General features: G+C 40.5%; 2 protein-coding genes across 2 annotated transcripts in view; both read right to left on the reverse strand.

Moving 5' to 3' along the window:
• Positions 1-5,325, reverse strand: part of LOC138042320 (uncharacterized) — a 33,488-nt gene extending 28,163 nt beyond the window's left edge. Inside the window, exon 1 of the mRNA XM_068888173.1 lies at positions 5,100-5,325. Coding sequence (XP_068744274.1) covers positions 5,100-5,136 — 37 coding nt within the window. The 5' untranslated portion in view covers positions 5,137-5,325. The remainder of the gene's footprint in view (positions 1-5,099) is intronic.
• An 11,870-nt stretch (positions 5,326-17,195) lies between these two features.
• Positions 17,196-20,000, reverse strand: part of LOC138042321 (uncharacterized) — a 12,809-nt gene continuing 10,004 nt past the window's right edge. Inside the window, exon 4 of the mRNA XM_068888174.1 lies at positions 17,196-18,519. Within this exon, the coding sequence (XP_068744275.1) occupies positions 18,198-18,519 (322 nt within the window). The 3' untranslated portion in view covers positions 17,196-18,197. The remainder of the gene's footprint in view (positions 18,520-20,000) is intronic.

A 20,000-nucleotide genomic window follows, 5' to 3' on the forward strand; every position in this document is an offset into this window, starting at 1 on the left:
TACTTTTCGTATTGTCATATTAGAGTATGGATAAGGGAAAGGCGCAACAGGTGTATATCAGGAAAAAGATAGACAAATGAATACCATGCAGATCAGTGAGTCGGGGTAAAAAATAACAACTTGCATGTTCACACTGTTGTAACGCTTAAGAAACGATGAGCTTTATTTCACTTTCAAAGAGTTCAAAACGTGCTGTTTTGTTTATTAAATCGGATACGCCATCCGCTGCCCACCAGGTCTGTTGTTTACATAGAAATCGTGTTATACTGTGAGCGCGCGGCTCTAAAAGCTCTTTAGAGTGTTGTCCTCAATGAGAAAATGGAGGCTTCAGAAAGCCAGAGAGTTGTTTACATTATAACGTACAGTCGCGCAGACACTGAAAAGTTCCGTACAGAGACGTTTGGCGAAGCGATAATAGAGGCATGGAATAGCTTTAACATTGAAATCTCTCACTGGGTGGTAAGCATGGAGGGTCATGCCACTACCGATGCCGATGGCGATCTCAACAAGTACCATTTTCACATGGCGGTAAAACTGAAGAAGAGAGGTAGATGGCTACAAGTAAAGAGATACTTGAGCCAAAAATTCCACATCGAAGTTCATTTCAGTGACCGCCACAATACATATTACAGCGCCTACAAGTATGTCACGAAATCAGACCTCGAAGCGGTTCATTCTGTGGGTCATCCAGACTTAACTACTTGTCCTCGAACGGAAAATGCAATCGCTTCTAACAAAAGAAAACGCAAACTAGGCGGGGTATCGAAGCAAAGAAAGATCAAAGATCCACGGCTAAGTGTTTTTGACGTTTGTAAACTAATTCAACAGAAGTCAATATCCACAAGGCTGGAGCTTGTATGTTTGGCGATGGTTCAAGAACGAGAAGGAAAACGCTGTCTGGCCGAGTTTATAGCAAACCGCGGGAATAAAGCGGTGGATGAAGCATTATCATTAGCGAAAGAATTTTCTCACGCTGAAGAGCAGTGTCTTCGCCTGAAGAAATCGCGAATACAGCTCTTACAAGAATCTAAAGATGCGCCATGCGTGGACGGTTGCGAAGGAAGGTGGTTTGTGGCGGCAAATGAGGTTCTCGACAACCAAGGAATAATCCCCTCGGTTTTCTGCAATGCGATTTATACAGCCCTGTCTAAAGGTCGAGGAAAATTCCGGAATATTTATTTGTATGGAACTGCCAATTCTGGAAAGACTTTTATGTTATCGCCATTGAAAATAATTTATAACACGTTCTGTAATCCAGCAACGGGCTCCTTCGCATGGGTTGGCGCGGAACAAGCAGAAGTCATTCTTTTGAATGACTTTCGGTGGAATCCAACAATAATCGCGTGGGCTGATCTTCTCCAGGCGCTAGAGGGCGATACAATCCATTTACCCGCACCAAAGAACTTTTGTTTAAGAGATATTGAACTAACGCGCGACACGCCTTTTTTTGCTACATCGGATGCCCCGATTGTTTTCATTAGAGCCGGTGCAATAGATCAGACAAACACAAAGATGATGGACATTAGATGGTCTTTTTTCCGGTTCTGGAAGCCCATTTCACAGAGTGAACAGCGAGAAATCGCGCCCTGTGGACATTGTTTTGCACGATTCATTCTAGAGAATTCTAGCAATGTTTACATTGCTGACTGACGGCGACATGATGCTCGCGACAATACTCAGTAACGTTTGCATTCATTTCGCATCAATGAAGAACAGTGTTTAAAAATAAACTATGGCCGGCTACTCTTGTTGAGTATATAAAAACAATTGTTGTATAATGCGCTCCAAAGGAACGTGTCTGAATAGAGTTTACAACATTACTCAGTAAATTGAATGTTTTATATAAAGAGCTAATTAATAGCTTTCTTTTCTTGTGCTTTTACTGAGTACTGAGTTGAAAATGCGCAATAACTCATATAATGAAAGAAATAGTTTCTTCAAACTAAAGAAAACATACATACTTTCTAAATTTGTGTTCATTTAATGTCAAATACGTTTTCAATTTGCATAAATCTCCACTATTTAAAGTGAGTATTGTAGTGAGTAATGTTCAGTTCTTTACGTCAACAAAATGCAAATGTCACGCATGTGATAAACTTCTCGTTGTCACGAGTTTTACAAAGTGACAATTACAATTTACACAAGCATTTTCCTCAGATAGCATGAAAATGAAGTTACACTTTACACGCTTTAGAAATTCACAGAATATACTGAAGTGTAAATAATAAAGCATGTTCAGTTTTCACAGTTCCGCATTGCGTGATTAATATTTGGTTCTACCGCCTTTAGAGGCAAGGATAGCTTCTATCCTTTTGTTCAAACTGGCAATTGTGTTATCTATAGTTTCAGTACAAATACAATCAAAAGCTCTTAAAACTCTAGCTTGAAATTCCTCAAACGACTCCCTTGTGATATTTCTAGATATTGCTTCGGATTCTAAATATCTCTTTACAAGATGAAATATGTTCTCGATAGGATTTAGGTCCGGTGAACGCGGAGGGATTTCATGAAATTCAGCCTCTATCTCTTCTAACGCATCCCTAGCTAACCTGCTTGTTTGCGACGGGTCGTTATCCATAACAAATAAACGTCTTCCATCTGTTTTGGGACCAGCTTGCGCAAACGTAATGTTGAAATGTTCCCTTATGAAGTTTCGAAAAAAATCACCGGTCATTTTTTCGTACGGCACTTTTAGAATAACTCCTTTCCCGTATGCTATCGCCACCACAACATGCAATCTTCTCCCTCCGGCCAACTCTTTCGAACCCTTCGCGGTTACCTCAAGGCCTTCGTCTTTCCTACGCCATACCCTTGATCTGTTCGAGGCTGCGCCGCTCTGTGGATTATACTTATGCACGAAAGATACACCATCCAAATAAAACGAAACTCCGTTAGTCCAGAATTCAGAATTTCTTGCCACCTCCCGCTTCATTTTACGAGCAAATTTCACGCGCAACTTTTTATCGTTTTCAAGCAGAATCCCCTTTCTCCTAGCTGAAAAGTATGAGTACCCGAGCTCATTTAAATATCGAGAATATGTTCTTCTACTCGCTCTATCAAAATTAAGGCCACTCTCCTCCACTAACCCCTTGACTGTCACGTGGACATTCCTTTTCCGTAATTGTTTCATTGTACGGAGCAGTAATCTCAGATCCCGTTGGCTTAGTTGTCTTGGTCTCCCGGTTCTCGTGGAAGTTGAAGACTCTTTAACAGTTCCGGGAAGTTCTCCACTGCATATTCTCTGTACACTCGATTTTGAAATTCCACAATCTTGTGCGATTTGTCGATACGAATAGTGACTGTATTTGTTTAAATACCACGCTAATGCTCTCTTCGATGCTAGTATTTGTTTTGTGAAAACCATATTCCACTTCTTTTCACGCTAAAACATTGACAGAACTAACACTCCAAACGTTTTCCAATAAACAGCGCAGTTTTAAGTCATTTCGAATGCATATACATAACGTCACACTAGTCAAAATTTCACTAGAACGCCGTCCGCGCGCATTCGTACACTCGTTTGGTCACGCCAAACATCGTTTATTACCGTCGCAAATTCCGTATTATAGTTATGCCAGAAACTTGGTATCCCTTGACCACGTTAACAGCACTTTTTCCCAACTAGTCATTTTCAGACTGTAGGTAATAATCTTGACTATGATACTATATTATCCTTGAGTGATATGCAGTCTCTTGAACATAGACGCTATTACAGTTCTCTTGTTTTATTATACAAATGCATGAACTCTAACGGTCCACCATATATCAAGATCTTTTTTCAGATTCGTTATACTAAATATAATTTAAGAGGTAGGGGCATTAATCTGGAACAATCTGGCTACAATAACAAATTCTTTCATAACTCGTTTACCTATATAGTTAGTCGCCTATGGAATAAACTGCCTGCACATATTAAAACCTCAAGTACGTTTAGTGACTTCACTCGTAACCTGAAGGCTTTTGACTTCAGCAAATTAGGACCCAGATGTCATTGTACTCTTGTATATAGTTTCATTTCTATTTGCTTTCTAATTGTACATGTAATTCTTTCCCTGTCCTAGTATCTTAAGTAATTTTTATATTTCAATTTGATTCTATTTCCACATTTATTGTTCTGTTCTTTATATATTTTTAATATATTTCATATAGTTTTACTCATAGTTAGTTTTATAACATGAGCCTCTGGCTCGGGCAACTGGGCAACCATGCCTCACGTATGACAATAAACTTGATTGAACTTGAACTTGGTTAAGTATTTCTACAACAAGAAAAGCCATGTGAAAATGAAATCCACTAAACCATGGTCTGCAACTATCAGTGTAAAAGAACAGATATTAATTTTAACTGGGCAATTTGATTTCTCTCGGTGTCTAGCTGCAGTAAAACCTGATCGAATGGATCGGAGATCGCGACCATTATTAACTAACTAATGTACAAGTTGGTTGGTATATTAAACAGAATCATTACATAGTTTCACTTACGCATATTTAACAATTATCCATGCTCACAGAACATTCAACATTCACTTTCACTTTCACTCCGGGATGTTCATCACGGAAACAAGAAAGCGGAAGTCACTTTCTCTTGGGGCTTACTTGTTGTAGACAAAATCGTCAGTACGCCGCAGATAAAGACATTCTTTTACCAAAGATTACAGCCATATACTGACTTGCAAGCGTGTGTGGCTTATGTGCATGAACTTGGTTTGATTGTGGGTTCAGATCTTTTCAATTGCGATGTTGCTTCGGACTGGCAAAGCTTGCACTCGATTACATTGCAACGCTTCTCTTTCAGTCCAATAATATAAATTCTTTGACTCTGAGTCACTCACGTTTAGTTTGAGGATCTGTTTTACATATAAAAGAAAAGTAAACTCGACTACTTAAAATTTACTTTCTTCCGGATTATATACTGAATCCATGCGTAAGCGACTTATTACGATTTCTGCTTACAGAGAAAATAGTATTAATATATCTGTCGAGTTTTATCTTGGACTAGCTGCAGGGATCACAGAGCGGGAAAAATATCAGGTTCTAATCGAAAATACGGAGTTTTATGAACCATAATCTATATTTTAAGCTACGAGAAGTTTAGCTTACCTAGAAAAGCAGCGGCTACAATGAAGAGACAATTCATGGTGCTGAAGTCCGACGAACGATGTGGAGGAATTCAGCTCGAGAAGCTAATGTTCACCTCGAGCTTAAACAGCTTCCAACCGTCACTTCGGTCTGTATTATCAGTTTCAAATGTTGTTATAAACACTAAGCTCAAAACCTGCTGTTGACCACTAAAAAGATTCGTGTCTCCTCGGATGTTACTAAAATTGGTAACGGGGTACGCATAACGGGGAACTGGAAACGGGAGTCTGGGAACGAGTGTACAGAGGTAACCCGCTTGAGAATTCAGAATGGCGGACAAAGGAAAGAAAAGGGAACAAGAGGAAGTGATACGGTTGTAAACGTGAGTTTCCACCCCGCTGTGCGCCCAGATGACCCGAACGTTCTTGTTAGAACAGATTCCGATTGGTACTGGGATCAACAAAGCGTGAAATGGCTCCTGGGGAGAAAATCAAATCACAAGCTACACATGATACGATCGGTCAGACCACAGTCGTCCCTAAATAGAACTTGAAGCCTTCATGGTCATCTCATATCTTCTCACTTTGTGCGCAAGCTGTGATGTTAATATTTAAAATCGGCAACACGCTATAGGACATTATTTGTACCCAGTCTGCAGTCTGCAGTGTGCATTTCGTATAATGACCGATTGGAGTAGCAATTGATAATACCGATTCGATTTTCTTCCAGGCGCTATTTCATGCTTTGTTTATCCCAGAGCCAATCGGACTCTGCTCTTACTGGAACGTACTGGTCATCTGAGGGCACAGCCGGTAGAAACTCACGTTTACAACCGCAACACTTCCGCACATTTACCCAAATTGTTCCTCTCAAGCGTTTTCTTTTCTTTTCTCCGCCATTTTGAATTCTCAGGCGGATTGGCTAAACACACTAGTTCCCAGGCTACCGTTCCCCGTTCCCTGTTACCAGTTTTGGTAACATCCTGTCTCTTTGTGCGGAATCCTGGATAAATTTCCGAGTCGTCCTTCAACCTCGTTCCCGATAAGAGTTTGGAAACGGTGTTGGGACTGATATTTTTTTTTAATGGTCTATGAATTCGTTACTATATGACGTTCAGTTTGCTAATTTCGGTTCTTTTTTGCACGTTCCCGTGGTTATGTGTTGCCGTAGATTTACTCGAGACAAGAAAGTTTAGCAAATTACTGTCACTGGCCACAGAAGGACTTGGTTGGTTCAGACACCTTATAGGCCCTTTGAAATAGCCAAATGACAGATTCCGATACCCTTTCATACACCTCAACTTGTGAAATCCCTAGCCTTTTATATACCTGATACTTGAAGAAGGTACTCCTTTCGGGCGGAACCTCCCCGCAACGGCCACAATATAACAGGGAGTACCCCCCCTCCCCCCCCCCCCCCCCCCCCATACCCCCACCCCGCTCCCACAAGCTTGCTACAACAAAGATACGCTTTTGAAAACATCTTTAATCGAACAGAACTGGGTATTAAAACGGCTCTTTGTTTGGTTAATTAACTAGCTCTCATTCGTACAGGTATAAACGATGGAATAGTTAAAAACACTTAGGTAATTTCTGAGGTTTCTGTTAAGCATAGGAAAAATAAATTAACCGTTAGTCCTAAAGAATCGAAAATACGAACCGTTAGCTGTAAAAACTACATGACGCTATTGAGATCCTAAATTACTGGACAAGGAAATGACTAAAACAGGCTCCACACTCCACATCTCCTATCTCGATTAAAACAAATTGCCTACCGTGCCATATCAGAATGATCTATCTGCTAAACCGAGAAGACAGAAGACAGCTTATGGGAGGTATACTTTAACGATCTGTCCTACTCCTTAGTAAGCCCAAAAGCATCTTCTCACTTTATATTCCCTTTCTACAGGTTGGTTCACATTAACGTTGAAATCGTAGTCGGAGTCATATTTAGATCAAGGCGTAGAGCGATACGATCTAGTGAAAATCAAACCGACGGAATCGGAAGTAAAACACCCATTCCGCTTACGACTCCGTTGTTTATGATCCAGAGAAAAATAGATTGTACGAGTCTGAAGCAGAAACCAATAACAATGCTCGATACCAGGTATTGTGATCAGTTGCTTCTCCTCCTTCTGCTTCCTACCCCGACAATCTAGTTTTCACTGGATCTTTTAATGGAAACGTTCTGATTCTTATTCTGGCTCTCATTCCGTCCAGCTTATGACTCCGACTCTTCGATTTTCACAAGGTCATAGGGTCTCTTACGACTCCGACTACAACTCCTACTCCGTCGCAAGTAAAAACCAACTTTGAACGACATTACGAGCCTCTCCTTCCCCCGAGGAGGATTCATATATATGTATAAAAAAACGAGGACACAGGGGTACTAGCACTCGTTGTACCTTTTAGGTTTTGGTTTTGGTACGGTTTTGATACCTGTTAGGGAGTTCAGCCTCAAAAGGTCCACTGCGGGAGCTTTTGCGGCACCTTTTAGGGTATTGAGCCCAAAAAAAAAATGTGACAGAATAATGTCTTGTTTTACAACTGGTATCTCTAAGGGGTGAAAAACGTTTCTAGCCACGTTCACAAGACAAGATCTTGGTACCTCTTAGGGATTCTTTTCAAAATTTCTGACAACCACCATCGTCCTTTATATATGGACACCTTATAATTAGCTCCAGTCCCAGGCCTCCAGATTATTAGGTGGAGAGAGGGAAGGGGGCGCAAGAATAAACCTTGCTCGAAAGAAAGTTGCTGCTACTAAAAAAAAACACACACACAAAACAAACAACTTACTTACAGGATAGACATATTTACATATTTACAGTAAAACAGTATACATTGCTTCCCATACTGAAAAGGAAATCAAAGCATTAAAGTTTACGGGCTGTCGGTTGCAAGGCTGTTGTGAAAAGGCGATGAAGGATTTGTTGGTTTTGGGACTTATCAAAGTAAAAGAAGCAAGAAAAAAGAACGGTTTTCTAAATTAAAGTTTTCAGTAGTTCCCACTTCGTTTGTAAGGTGCCCGCACCCTTTTGTTCAAATAGATAGGTCGACTTAAGACATCTGAAAAAGCCTTCTACCTTTGGTAGCGTTTTATTGTTTTTACAAATCCAGATATATTGTCTTGCTAACAGGAGGCAAAAATTCATTTGACAATGATTTTTGGAGGAGTCTGGCATCAAACCTAATGCTATAAGAAGATTGAATTGGGAGTTTTCTGGAATTATCTGAGACGAAATAAAGCGTTGTATTAAGAAGGCCCAAAAAGCGGTCACTCTGGGACAGGACCAAAAGAGGTACTAAGTTTTTCTGGTTCATCTTTGCAAAAGGAGCAGTTTGGGTCGTCTTGTAGGCCGATTTTAACTAAGAATTCGTTAGTGAGCAGAAGGAAGTTTCCAGGACGGTCGCTCGAGAATAACATATTTACGACATGAAAACAACATTAATTTTGAACCGTGAATATAGAATATAAAAAGTAACGATCAGCGACAAACATTTTGGGAGATTTTTGCTACGTTCAATTTTGTTATTGTACTTTTGGTTGCACAAATAAATCGCAAAATCGAAAGTGACATCGCCGGAATTCAGCGGGCGCCGTGATTAAGTTACCGCGGCATGTTTACTCGCCAAACAGTGAATCATCTGTGTCAAATGATGGCAAGATACCGGGTTTTCGTAAGTTTCTTTTTAATGTCTGTCAAGTGCTATAAAGTTTGACAATAAATGAGCGAAGTCGAAACAAAGATCACAATCGCCCAAACACTTGAGGGTTGACCATTGTTTTTGCTAATTCAAAAATTTACTCTCCAAGACAAGGTTATTTATCACCAAGTAATTCCATCATTTTGGAAATAGCAGCTACTTTATTATTCATCGGCGTCACAATTTTTTGCTGATTTTGGGGCTCATTTTGTTGAAACTCAACCACGCTTCCAACAGACCTGTTTATTTTCGTGAGCAATACTAAAAATATCCTCCCGTATCACATTTCAACCTTAAGCTCGAAAATTCAATACACAACATGATATGATAATTCACAAAGGCAGAAAATATCACGGAATCCTTTTCCAGCGAAACATTTTATTGAAACAAACAACATAAGATGCACTAAAACGCCATTCGCGTTGCAATGACTTTCGACGCCATTGCTGGTTAACGAGAATAGAGAGTTTACGATCCGCAAAAAATTTAGACGACGACGCGGCCATGTCATGATCGCGTCGTGTCTTGAACGCGTCCTACAAAATGAACTTACGAAATTTACAGCACACGCGCGCACGTCTCGATGTCCGATTGGCGCGAACCTTTGGCGCCAATCTCGAAATCAGTGAGTTTCGTCAACAAAGTGAAAGTGCTTGGCTGTTCTTGTCGTATAGAAGCTACAAAAATGCCTTTATTTCGGGAAAATAAGACATCTCTTCTATGTGCATTTGATTCCGGAGTAATAAAAGAAGAGGAATTTGTTCTTTTATGACATAAACACTGCAAAGAGTCCTGATTTACCATACAGGTACTACGGAACATTTTGATCTCGATAACCCGGCCGACGACGTGTGCTTTTGATGGTCGAAAGAAAAACGACAACAAAACACGAAAACAGAAGCAAAAACTAAGAAGCAAATGAACACAAGCGAAAGCCTTACTATGAATTCTGAACATCAACCTCTGGTTTTGTTTTCAGTTGTGAATCAAGTCATGTTAAGAGTTATCCTACTTTCTAGAAAAACTCGAGCTTTGGCAAATCAAAAGCTACACAAACTGAGAATTGAAACGCTTGATATGAAATGACTTACGTGTGTACAGGAGAGTAATAAATAAACTGTAAGTCCAAGTTGAAAATAAGATAACAAATTGACTCACAAATCTCGTAAATTCTTTTAGTTCGCCAATAAACTTGAAGGAAATAAGCTTGATCGCTCTTCGTGTTGTTCTCATGGAGATATGCATCCAGAACAGAGCAGTTTGCTCGTCTCATTCGCGAGTCATCCATGTGTGTATAGAAAATTTATGTGCAAAAATCGTCTAAAGCCCATATGAAATAAAAAAGAATCAATCTGAACTTTTTGAATAGGCTTTCTCAGCCGTAGTCATCATCTAAATGGCGACAACTTTAAGCAACACAAGTAGTCATGATGGCTTTCATCACTAAGAACAATTCTCTCATACATTTTACGTGTGTTTATTGACAAAATTTCTTTGTTCCATAGTAACTGGAGAAGTTTGAAGCTCTGCATTCCTACCTGATTTCATCGGATGAATCAGACGAAGAGGAAGACACACTGGTTATGAGGCCTCTTGTCTGGAGAGCAGAGGAGGTATCCGGCACTTTCTTTCATGGTTTGGACTTGCGCCGCAAAGAAAGACTGTCAAACCAGCAGAGGAAGCAGTGTGTAAACAGGAGGATTGGCCCTCTCAGCGACAGAAGACATAATGAAGTCCCAGAGAAACTTTTCTGGGCCATTAAGTTGTAGAAGTCTGTTCTTTTATCAAGGATGATATTATGGTGCTTTCGATTAGGAAATCCAGATTTAGATCTTAAAATCTGGATCTTTCATACTACCAATCCAACACAAAATAAAACAGATTTTGTCACGGGTTTCACTTGTGGGAAATCGTTGTCAGGAAGGATTTCAATTAGTGAGATCTGTGACAAAATCTGTCTTCAGATTTTGTGTTCGATTGGAAATCTGAACATTCAGATTTTAATATCAAAATTCGGATTTTCCAATCGAACGCACCCTTAGTCATCACTGTGACAGTAATCAAACTAGGCTGCACCTATTAGTCCACAGCAAATTGAATTAATGACGGTGTGTTGTGTTTACTACCTGGGACTGTATAATAATCATACAATCCCACGTACAGACTGATATGTTTGGGCATTTTGGTACAGTACAATCATTATGGGCAGCTTTATGCAAGAGCATGTCCCCTGGAGTAGACGGTTTTGCCGGGTGCTCGAGGCGATTGCAAAGTGGCTTCCCATGCTTAGTACAAATTAACCCTCCTAACAATTCACTTTTCATCCTTTTCGGAAGACGGCGGTTGAACTTTGTCGGCTGGTGTAAAGTAAAACACTTAGGCCCGGTTCACACGTCGCACTTCTGCCGTGTCGAATTCAATTCAATTAAGTGCGGCAGAAATGCGACAGCTGATTCAGACGTCGCATTTCTGCCGAATTTAATTCTTTGAATTGATACTGCCGTGTATGTCGGTCAGCGGAAAAATGTTACAAAGGTTACGTAACTACCTATAAATATGGCGGACCAAGATACTTAACGGAGGGTTTTTATTTTGCAAAAAATTATTGAAGGAAGGCGAAGAAGGAGCCTGACAATGCAACAGTATATGCTGCATTGTCTTCAGCAAAAGTATAGGTTAATAATTCAAGTTTTGCTGTTGATTGTGCAAAAAAAACTTCATTGTCATTTTGTGTATTTTCTCAAGACAGGCCAAACTGAATTGAAATCTTTTGTTGCTTTTGGTAGAACGAGGCCGCACGTAGTTACGATGATCTACGTATACTTGTGAAGTTTGTTTTTTTCTTAGACTTGACAAACGCAGCGAAAGAGCAGAGCAGGAAAAGGACGACGGCCAGAACGGGCCATCCAGTTGAAAAGGAGCCCCCAGTGAACACTCCGAAATAACCCTTGTCAGACGAGTGGAAGGACGAGTTACGCAGACGAGAAGAGGACATGGTTCAAGCCGTAGAAGAAGCTGAAAGGTAAGGTGTTCATAGATACAGAATAATACTGTTTGTACTAATCTGGGGAGCAATTTTTTTCGAGTATTTGAGGAATTCCGCTCCTCTGTTTTGTTTGTCACTTACTTAAACCTCATTCTGCTCGTCATAGAACAAAAGCTGAATTTTTTTTTCCTTTAACAGAAATGACAACGAAGAATGTAATGACGAGGATCATGAAAGTGATCAGAGTGTGGATGATGCTGATCTAAATTTTGATGAAGTTTAATGAAGTATGTTGCTTTGACTCATATCGACGTGTACCCGAAACGTCATTGGAGGACATTTTAATTTACGTGTAAATACTTCTTTTGTTGCTTATCACAATTACAGTTTTAACTCCATGTAGACTAAGACTTAAAGAGGCATGAAACAGCTTCGAGCGCATTCAGGAGATCATGAAAGATAGTAATCAAGTAGATTTTTGTTCGCAAATGTTCAATAAACAGCAGAGAGGAACACAAGTAAATGGTGTTTGTTTACGAATCAGTTTCGAAGCTAAGATTTGAATAACCATAAACCCTGCCACTAAAAATCCCGAACACATACTTATTGCAACTAAAACCCAGGGCCATTGTCCATAAGATATACGAAATCAGTACACATTCCGTCCACACCACGTTCAGTATACCCCTTGATTCTCCCAGTATACGCACTGTATACTGACATGTGACCTGACATAGAAGACTTGCCAGTATACCTCCTGTTTCGCTCAGTATACATGATGTATACTGAAATGTGTACTGACATAGAAGGAATCCTGCCACAACTGACTGTGTACGACCTGAGGAAGGGTCCTTATACAAACCATTTTATGCAGTGTATGCAAAAACAAATATTGATGCAAAAGTAAATAAATATTGATACACAGTTTTTAGAAAGAGCAGAAGGAAGTTTTCAGGACGGTCGCTCGAGAATAACATATTTACGATATGAAAACAACATTAATTTTGAACCGTGAATATAGAATATAAAAAGTTACGATCATCAGCGACAAACATTTTGGGAGATTTTTGCTACGTTCAATTGTGTTATTGTACTTTTGGACCCACTAATAAATCGCAAAATCGAAAGTGACATTGCCGGAATTCAGCATGCGCCGTGATTAAGTTACCCCGTCATGTTTCCTCGCCAACCAGTGAAGCATCTCTGCCAAATGATGGCAAGATACCGGGCTTTCGTACGTTTCTTTTTCTGTCAAGTGTTATAAACTGTTTGACAATAAATGAGCGAAGTCAAGACAAAGATCACAATCGCCCAAACACTTGAGGGTTGACCATTGTTTCTGCTAAGTCAAAAATTTACTCTCCAAGACAAAGTTATTTATCACCAGGTAATTCCATCATTTTGGAAATAGCAGCAGTCCGGACTTCAATGATGGAATGAAACACACGACATATTTGCTATAAGAGGCAAGAAACCCTTCTTATTTCAGTTGTGTGCGTGCAAACGAAACACACAATCACAAAGCATATGCAATTCAATAAATTTCTGACAGTTCACATCAAACCCTTTTCGAAAGAACATTGACGGTAAACAATAAAGCACAAAAGAAACAACAAGTTTTCATTCAAATAATTTTTCACTGTCATATTTCCAATTTTTTTTTTTTTACCTTTGCTGAGTTGTCATAAAATGAATGTAACTTGTCGGACAACTTAGATGCGACTTCAGTAAAGACAGTGATGCATTCAAGGCGTTCGATTCCTTCAATGTTTGTTAAATCCATAAAGGAATTGCTATTTGACTTCAGTGTTGTATATGGTACCAAGTTAAAGCTTAATTGATATCCAACAACGAAAAATGAAATTGTTGTCGAAGACCATTACTCGTCGCTTTAAAGATTCCAGGTATTTATTTTTCATCGCCTAAGTTGTTTATCCAATTGTCGTTCCATTCTTGAGCGCCATAAGGGCATATTTTGTTTAAAGATGCACTAAAACGCCATCTTTCAACGCCATTCCAGGTTAATAATTAAATGTCCTCGCGTGTGCACGAGAGAAATCTACGCATTACCCCATCCCCCTCAAACCTAACAAAATACGCACAGAAGACTCTATGCACAAAGACACCACTAAGCAGGGGAGTGGCAGGCGAGACTTTTACCGACGCGGAAAAAAAGCAAACGACGAAATTCTACGCAGATTCCGACTGGGTTTGGCAACCCAGTAATCAATCGAAGAGATCGCTCGCTAACACGTACGTGCTCCAAAAAACCTATCTCCTATCACATGATTCGAAATTCGATAGTTAAATCACTTAGCAACATGAAAAATAAGAGTAACGATTTCTCAAAGCTGTAAAACAACACGTCACGCAATCAAAACATTTCTTACAAGAATGCTGACCGAGTTAAAAGGCCTGGAAGGTGTAATTTGCATCATGGATGATATCCTGGTACACGGGAAGACCCAAGAACAGCACGACGATCGACTTGAAGCAGTGCTACGAAGACTAACACAGGCAAGAATCACCTAAATCCCGAAGTGCGAATTTTCAAGAAGACACCTAAAGTTCGCGGGCCACACGCTAAGCGCCCAGGTGATTGGTCAGGACACCGATAAGACGGCAGCTTCCGAAAGCTGACGAAATGAACCAAGCACCAGTTCTTGCTCACTACTGGCCAGAAAAGGATACCATAGTTTCTGCCGACGCCTCATCATATGGATTAGGCAGGGTGCTGTTACAAGTTCAAGACAATGGCTCCACAAAGTTTACCGCTTATGATTCAAGATCTTTGACTTCCACAGAACAAAGATATTCCCAGATGGAAAAGGAAGCGCTTGCAACTACATGGGCATGCGAAAAGTTTGCAGATTACATCCTCGGAAAAGAGTTAAAAATGGAAGCAGACCACAATCCGCTAATACCACTGTTGGGGTCAAAATGTCTTCAAGACTTGCCTCCCAGGATTCAAAGATTCCGGATGCGACTTATGCGCTGTTCATACCAATTAGTCATGTCCCTGGAAAATACCTCACTAAAGCTGATACCCTATCAAGAGCTCCACTTCACCGACGTCTCACTAAAGAAGAGACTAAACTCAGAACGAAGAACTGAACCTGAATGTGCCACATGTCATTAAGAGCCTGCCTGCCGCTGAACGCCGTCTGCAGGAAGTACGTCCTCATCAAGACGAAGACGAAATTTGCTTAACTTGCTTAACGAATTCTACAGAGAGGGTTGGCCGGAGAAACATAAAGTGAGTGATGCGCTCCAACCCTACACTTCGATCTAAGGGAGAAATAACCGTCCAACAAGGCATCCTGGTGAAAGCTGGCAGAGTCATCATTCCCTTTGCATTCTCAAACTCATTAATAATTCATGAGCCCAACAGCCTATCGAAGCACCGATAAAACGTCACGTGTATGAGCTTTATGTGTGATAAAACACTCCTCGTTAGTATTCTTTATATAAAGAATACTAATAAGGCATAGCTTGTTTTTCTTGTATGCTAATATTCACCTCTCACAATTTGAACCATTGTTTTGAGTCCAGAGGGACACGCTTTTTGTGGAATGTTTTTGAAGCCGTTCAAAAAACTCACAGCACGAGGCTGCGCCTCGTGGTTTTAAACCCGATAAAACACTCCAGCTCGCTTTTTAAACATTACTTAAGACTCGAAGTGCTGGACAAGATACACCAGGGCATCAAAAATTGCCGGGAGAGAGCGAAGCGGAAAGCGTGGTGGCCAGGACTCAGCAGACAAATTGAGGAAGTCATTAAGGAATGTCCCACCTGTATAAAGACCAGAAGAAACCACGCAGAGCTGATGATTCCTTCGAGACTAGCCGAGCGGCCATGGCAAAAAGTCGGAACTGATTTATTCGATTGGAAAGGACAGGAGTTCGTCCTGGTGGTAGATTACTTTTCAAGATACTGTGAGATTGGTGTATTACGCAAGTCAACGTCTTCGCACGTCATGGGTTTCAGAGACCGTTGTCTCTGGTAATGGTCCACAATATTCCTCAGCGGAATTTTCAAAGTTTGCTCATGAATGGGGATTTACGCAAATCAAAAGCATTCCGAAGTATCCTCAAAGCAACGGCGAGGCCGAACGTATGGTCCAGACTATGGAGAGCCTTCTTACCAAGGCCAAAGATCCGTACGAAGCCATGCTTGCTTACAGAGCCACTCCACTGGAGAACGCTTACAGCCCACCTGAATTTAGCATGGGAAGGAGGTTGCGCACAACCTTGCTTGCGATCCCGTCCAAACTGGCACCCAAATGGACAAAGTTAGATAAAATGAGAGAAAAGGAAGACCAAATCAATGCAAAACAAATCAACGGGTACAAGAAGCGTCACGCAGCTAAGGAGCTAAGTCCTCTTGCAACTGGTGACAGAGTCTATATCCCAAACCAACAAGAGAATGCATTTTTTGTAAACCAAAGTTCCGAACCTCGTTCCTACTTTGTCGAGACCGATAATAATGCAGTTGTGCGAAGGAACAGACGACATTGACTCCAAATCCAAAAGAAATGATCTCACCACACAACCCCTCTTCAGCCCCAGCCGTCACATCAAAAGAGCCGCTTTTAGAGACAGCGACCAAATCCTGTGCCTCGAGTTCACCTAAACAATCGTGCGGTTCAACTCCCGTTATCATTACTCGTTCCGGGAGACACACAAACCCTTCTAAGAGACTAGGTTTCAACTAGAACTACATATATACTCAAGAACTATTCAAGGTTTACATGTCTAGAAAGCGGGATGTGGGATTAGCTTTCAATTCCCTGTTAGCTTTGTAGCCTATATATATATAATGGCTCTTGATATAACACGTGTATCTGATATTAGACAAGCGGATGACCTCTGGCGATCGCACTGTGCATCTGTGCGTTTTATAATTATACACTGGAAGCTTCTGTTCTTGACTCCTTGATACGCGCCTTCAATAACAACACAGCATGTACGACGGCCGACGTGGGAAAGTTGACGAGAGTGCCATGAGATATTAAACCGAGCTTTGAACAGGGTTGATTCAGAGGCCTAGATGACTATCACGTGCTACACTTTCCCTTATATACCCCTTCCTTTCTATCCATGATGCACCGGCCCGGAGGCCAGGCCGCGTTTTTCACGTGCCGGCAAAATAGTTATGTCGGCCTTCGTCGCCAGCTCATTCGTCAGAAATAACTTCTTTGTTCTATAATTCATTATCGTCATCAAGTTACTAACGGGTCTTAATTATCACTTGACCGTTGACTGAAAAAATAAATGTACTATTGAACCTTGGTCACGCCAAGACCAAGGTTCTCAATAGTATATTTAGCCTAGATTTGTATTTTCAGCCTTGAAAGCTGTGTACAGGTAGTTGAGTTTTCCTTCGCTGACTCAGCGACAAATACAAATACAAATTGCACACAAATTGTTATTTATCCACGTGTATATCTAAAGTTTGCTGAAAGTACATTATTTAGTGCATTATTTGTACTTTTTAGGCAAAAAAAAAAGAGAAAACCTTCTAAAACACCTAACAATCCTACTTTTGTACTATTGCAGTCTACGTGAACTTAACCTTATTGAACGTATAATTTCTCCCAACACTGATAAGAATTGACTTAACTCATTAACTTATCTTTCTTATAGGGTACACTCAATTACTGGTGTTACACTAAATTACATCGCGGCCCTTAAATTAACATACAAATATTGCAGAATATTGGAAATAGGCGGAAACTTCTTTAAAATCCCGACGTTTGGGAGGTAGACCAGTTAGCTACCGTAAACTTCCAAAGTAATGACCCTCTTTACTTCCAGGATTAGCAGCCTTTGGGGCTCACTTCTTTCAGGGGGTCATTACTTTCAAAGAGTCGTTACTTTCGGGGAGCAAGAAACGTTCCCTAAAGTTGGTAAGAATGAGCACATTTTGCAAAATAAAAGAAGGGAATTCGTAAAAACAGTTCTTAAAACATGAGATAAAATTCTTCGTCCCGGTCTAAATCTATGAGTGCTGCCATATAGGGTAAATGGGCTCTTCATGTCTATACCGCGTTTTCAGTGGTTAGCACGAAAGCTTGTCAGATACCGCAAACTGTTTGTACTTCACGAAGCACTGCTACGTTAGTCTAATATAAGAATATCTCAGTGCACTGGTTAGGTTTTCAATTTAAATTTGAAGAAACGTTCCTTGTAATATGCTTCAGTTGAAAAGGATGGGGCGCTACTCTCGGAGGGTCGCAACTTTACTTTTTGACGTTACTTTCGGGGGGTTGCTACTTTCGGAAGTTTACGGTATATAAAAAATTGCGAAGCATTTGAATTTGGGACCACCAAACACAAATCCATGTAACGGAAGGGAGGATGATTTGAACCTGGGATCTACGGATTACCAGCGCAACTCCTTAACCACTAAGCCACGCTCGCCTCTTCAGATTGTATTTAAATTGTTTAGGTAGAAATTTGGATTTATGAAAAGAAGTACAAAAAGCAAATAGGGAACAACGCCATTTCTATCTCCTGCTGTACTCTTGCTTTCCACTTGCTCATTGGGACGTTGGCAAACTTCAGCATCAGGAGGTGCGGGGTAATTTGCACACTGATCAGTTTCCTCTGCCTGTGGATCCTTGTCCCCGTCACAAAAGGGATTGAAGGAACCGATGACCTTTTCTAGGATACCATCAGTCACATTTGAGTGATTGCAGTGGTGACGCCACGCGTGGATTGCACACTGTTTGGCTTTGTCACGTTTCCTATCACAAGGGATATAAAAATTAGAGAGGGTAAAAAATACAGCCGCTTTAATTGTATACTGCATGCCTACGTTCTGTCACATAACACCACTTCTATTTGGCTTACATTGCCTACCGGTGAAATTCAGAATCGCCTATAAGATTATTATTACTACGTTTAAGTGTCTTCACAATACAGCTCCACACTACCTCTCAAGTTTATTATCTGTTCAAATGAACTCAAAGTATGGTCTCAGATCGGACAATCAATTCCTACTTTCCAGACCAAACTTTAAAACGTTGGCTACAATTGGTGATCGGGCATTCATTGCTGCCGCACCCACAGGCGTCCCAAGCTCAGTGTGAGCATGGCCAACAAAAATATAAGGATTTGTATGGGAATCTCGATAAAAAGGTTAAGAAGATAATTCTATGAAAAAAATCTGAATTAAAAAGCCCAACCTTATTGCCAACCTGGGTAACTTCCTTCCTGTGTGGTTATCTTCCAGATCCGACGCGATTTGAGCGATTTCTCAATTTCGTGGTTGTCAACGGTTATAATAAAATCCCAAGGCTTGAAAATAAATTCTCAGGTGCCAGCAATTTGAATCAAATTTTCCTAGATAAAATGCTCCCACGGTCATAATTCCACATCACAATCAATTGGCAAAGATTGAACTTTCATCTCAACCCACCATCAACACAATAGCAGTCCTGCGAGCGACCTCAGGCAGTAATATTGCAGGAAAACAGCTTTCTAAACGTACGCTTCCACACAACAGTGGCCATGGCTTCGACCGTTGATAACGAACTGAGCCTTACCAGGGTGGCAGACCGTAGTTTTGTCAACCACAAATTTCTTTATTCTCCTGGGTCCAGACAGGAGTGCATGGACTCAAGCTTTCAAGGAATTAATATGCAAATAAACTTTGTTCTTGTAGGATATTGTGCATAGAATATTTTGTGGCTGGACTTACTGAAGCCAGTGAAATTTAATTATTAGCATCTGAGAGAAAACCGTCGTGTCGGTAGACCCAGGGGAATTAAAAAGAATTGCGGTTGACAAAGTATGAGAGCAAATTTTATTTGCGTAACTAATATTAATTCCTTGAAGGCTTGATTAATACAGTTATGATCGCGATGAGCCTACTTCGTACAAGTTCTATTAACTAGTAAAAGCGGCATGAATGCCCAAAAGTTTGTTCACAGTCGTGTTGGTAGACCCAGGGGAATTAAAAAAATTGCGGTTGACAAAATACGGGAGCAAATTTTATTTGCATAAGTAATGTTAATTCCTTGAAGGCTCGAGAAATACAGTTACGATTGCGATGAACCTACTACGTACAAGTCCTATTAACTAGTAAAAGCGGCATGAATGCGCAAGTTTTGTGCACTACGGCTTTCATTCTCACATCTTTTAAAGGGACAGTTTCACGGTTTTGCGTATGTGCAAGCCTTGGCGCTAGCAGTTGTAAATTTTACGGTTTCTTACTGAACCAGAT

Source organism: Montipora capricornis, chromosome 3, assembly GCF_036669925.1.
Source record: "Montipora capricornis isolate CH-2021 chromosome 3, ASM3666992v2, whole genome shotgun sequence".
In the NCBI taxonomy this organism is placed as follows: domain Eukaryota; kingdom Metazoa; phylum Cnidaria; class Anthozoa; order Scleractinia; family Acroporidae; genus Montipora; species Montipora capricornis.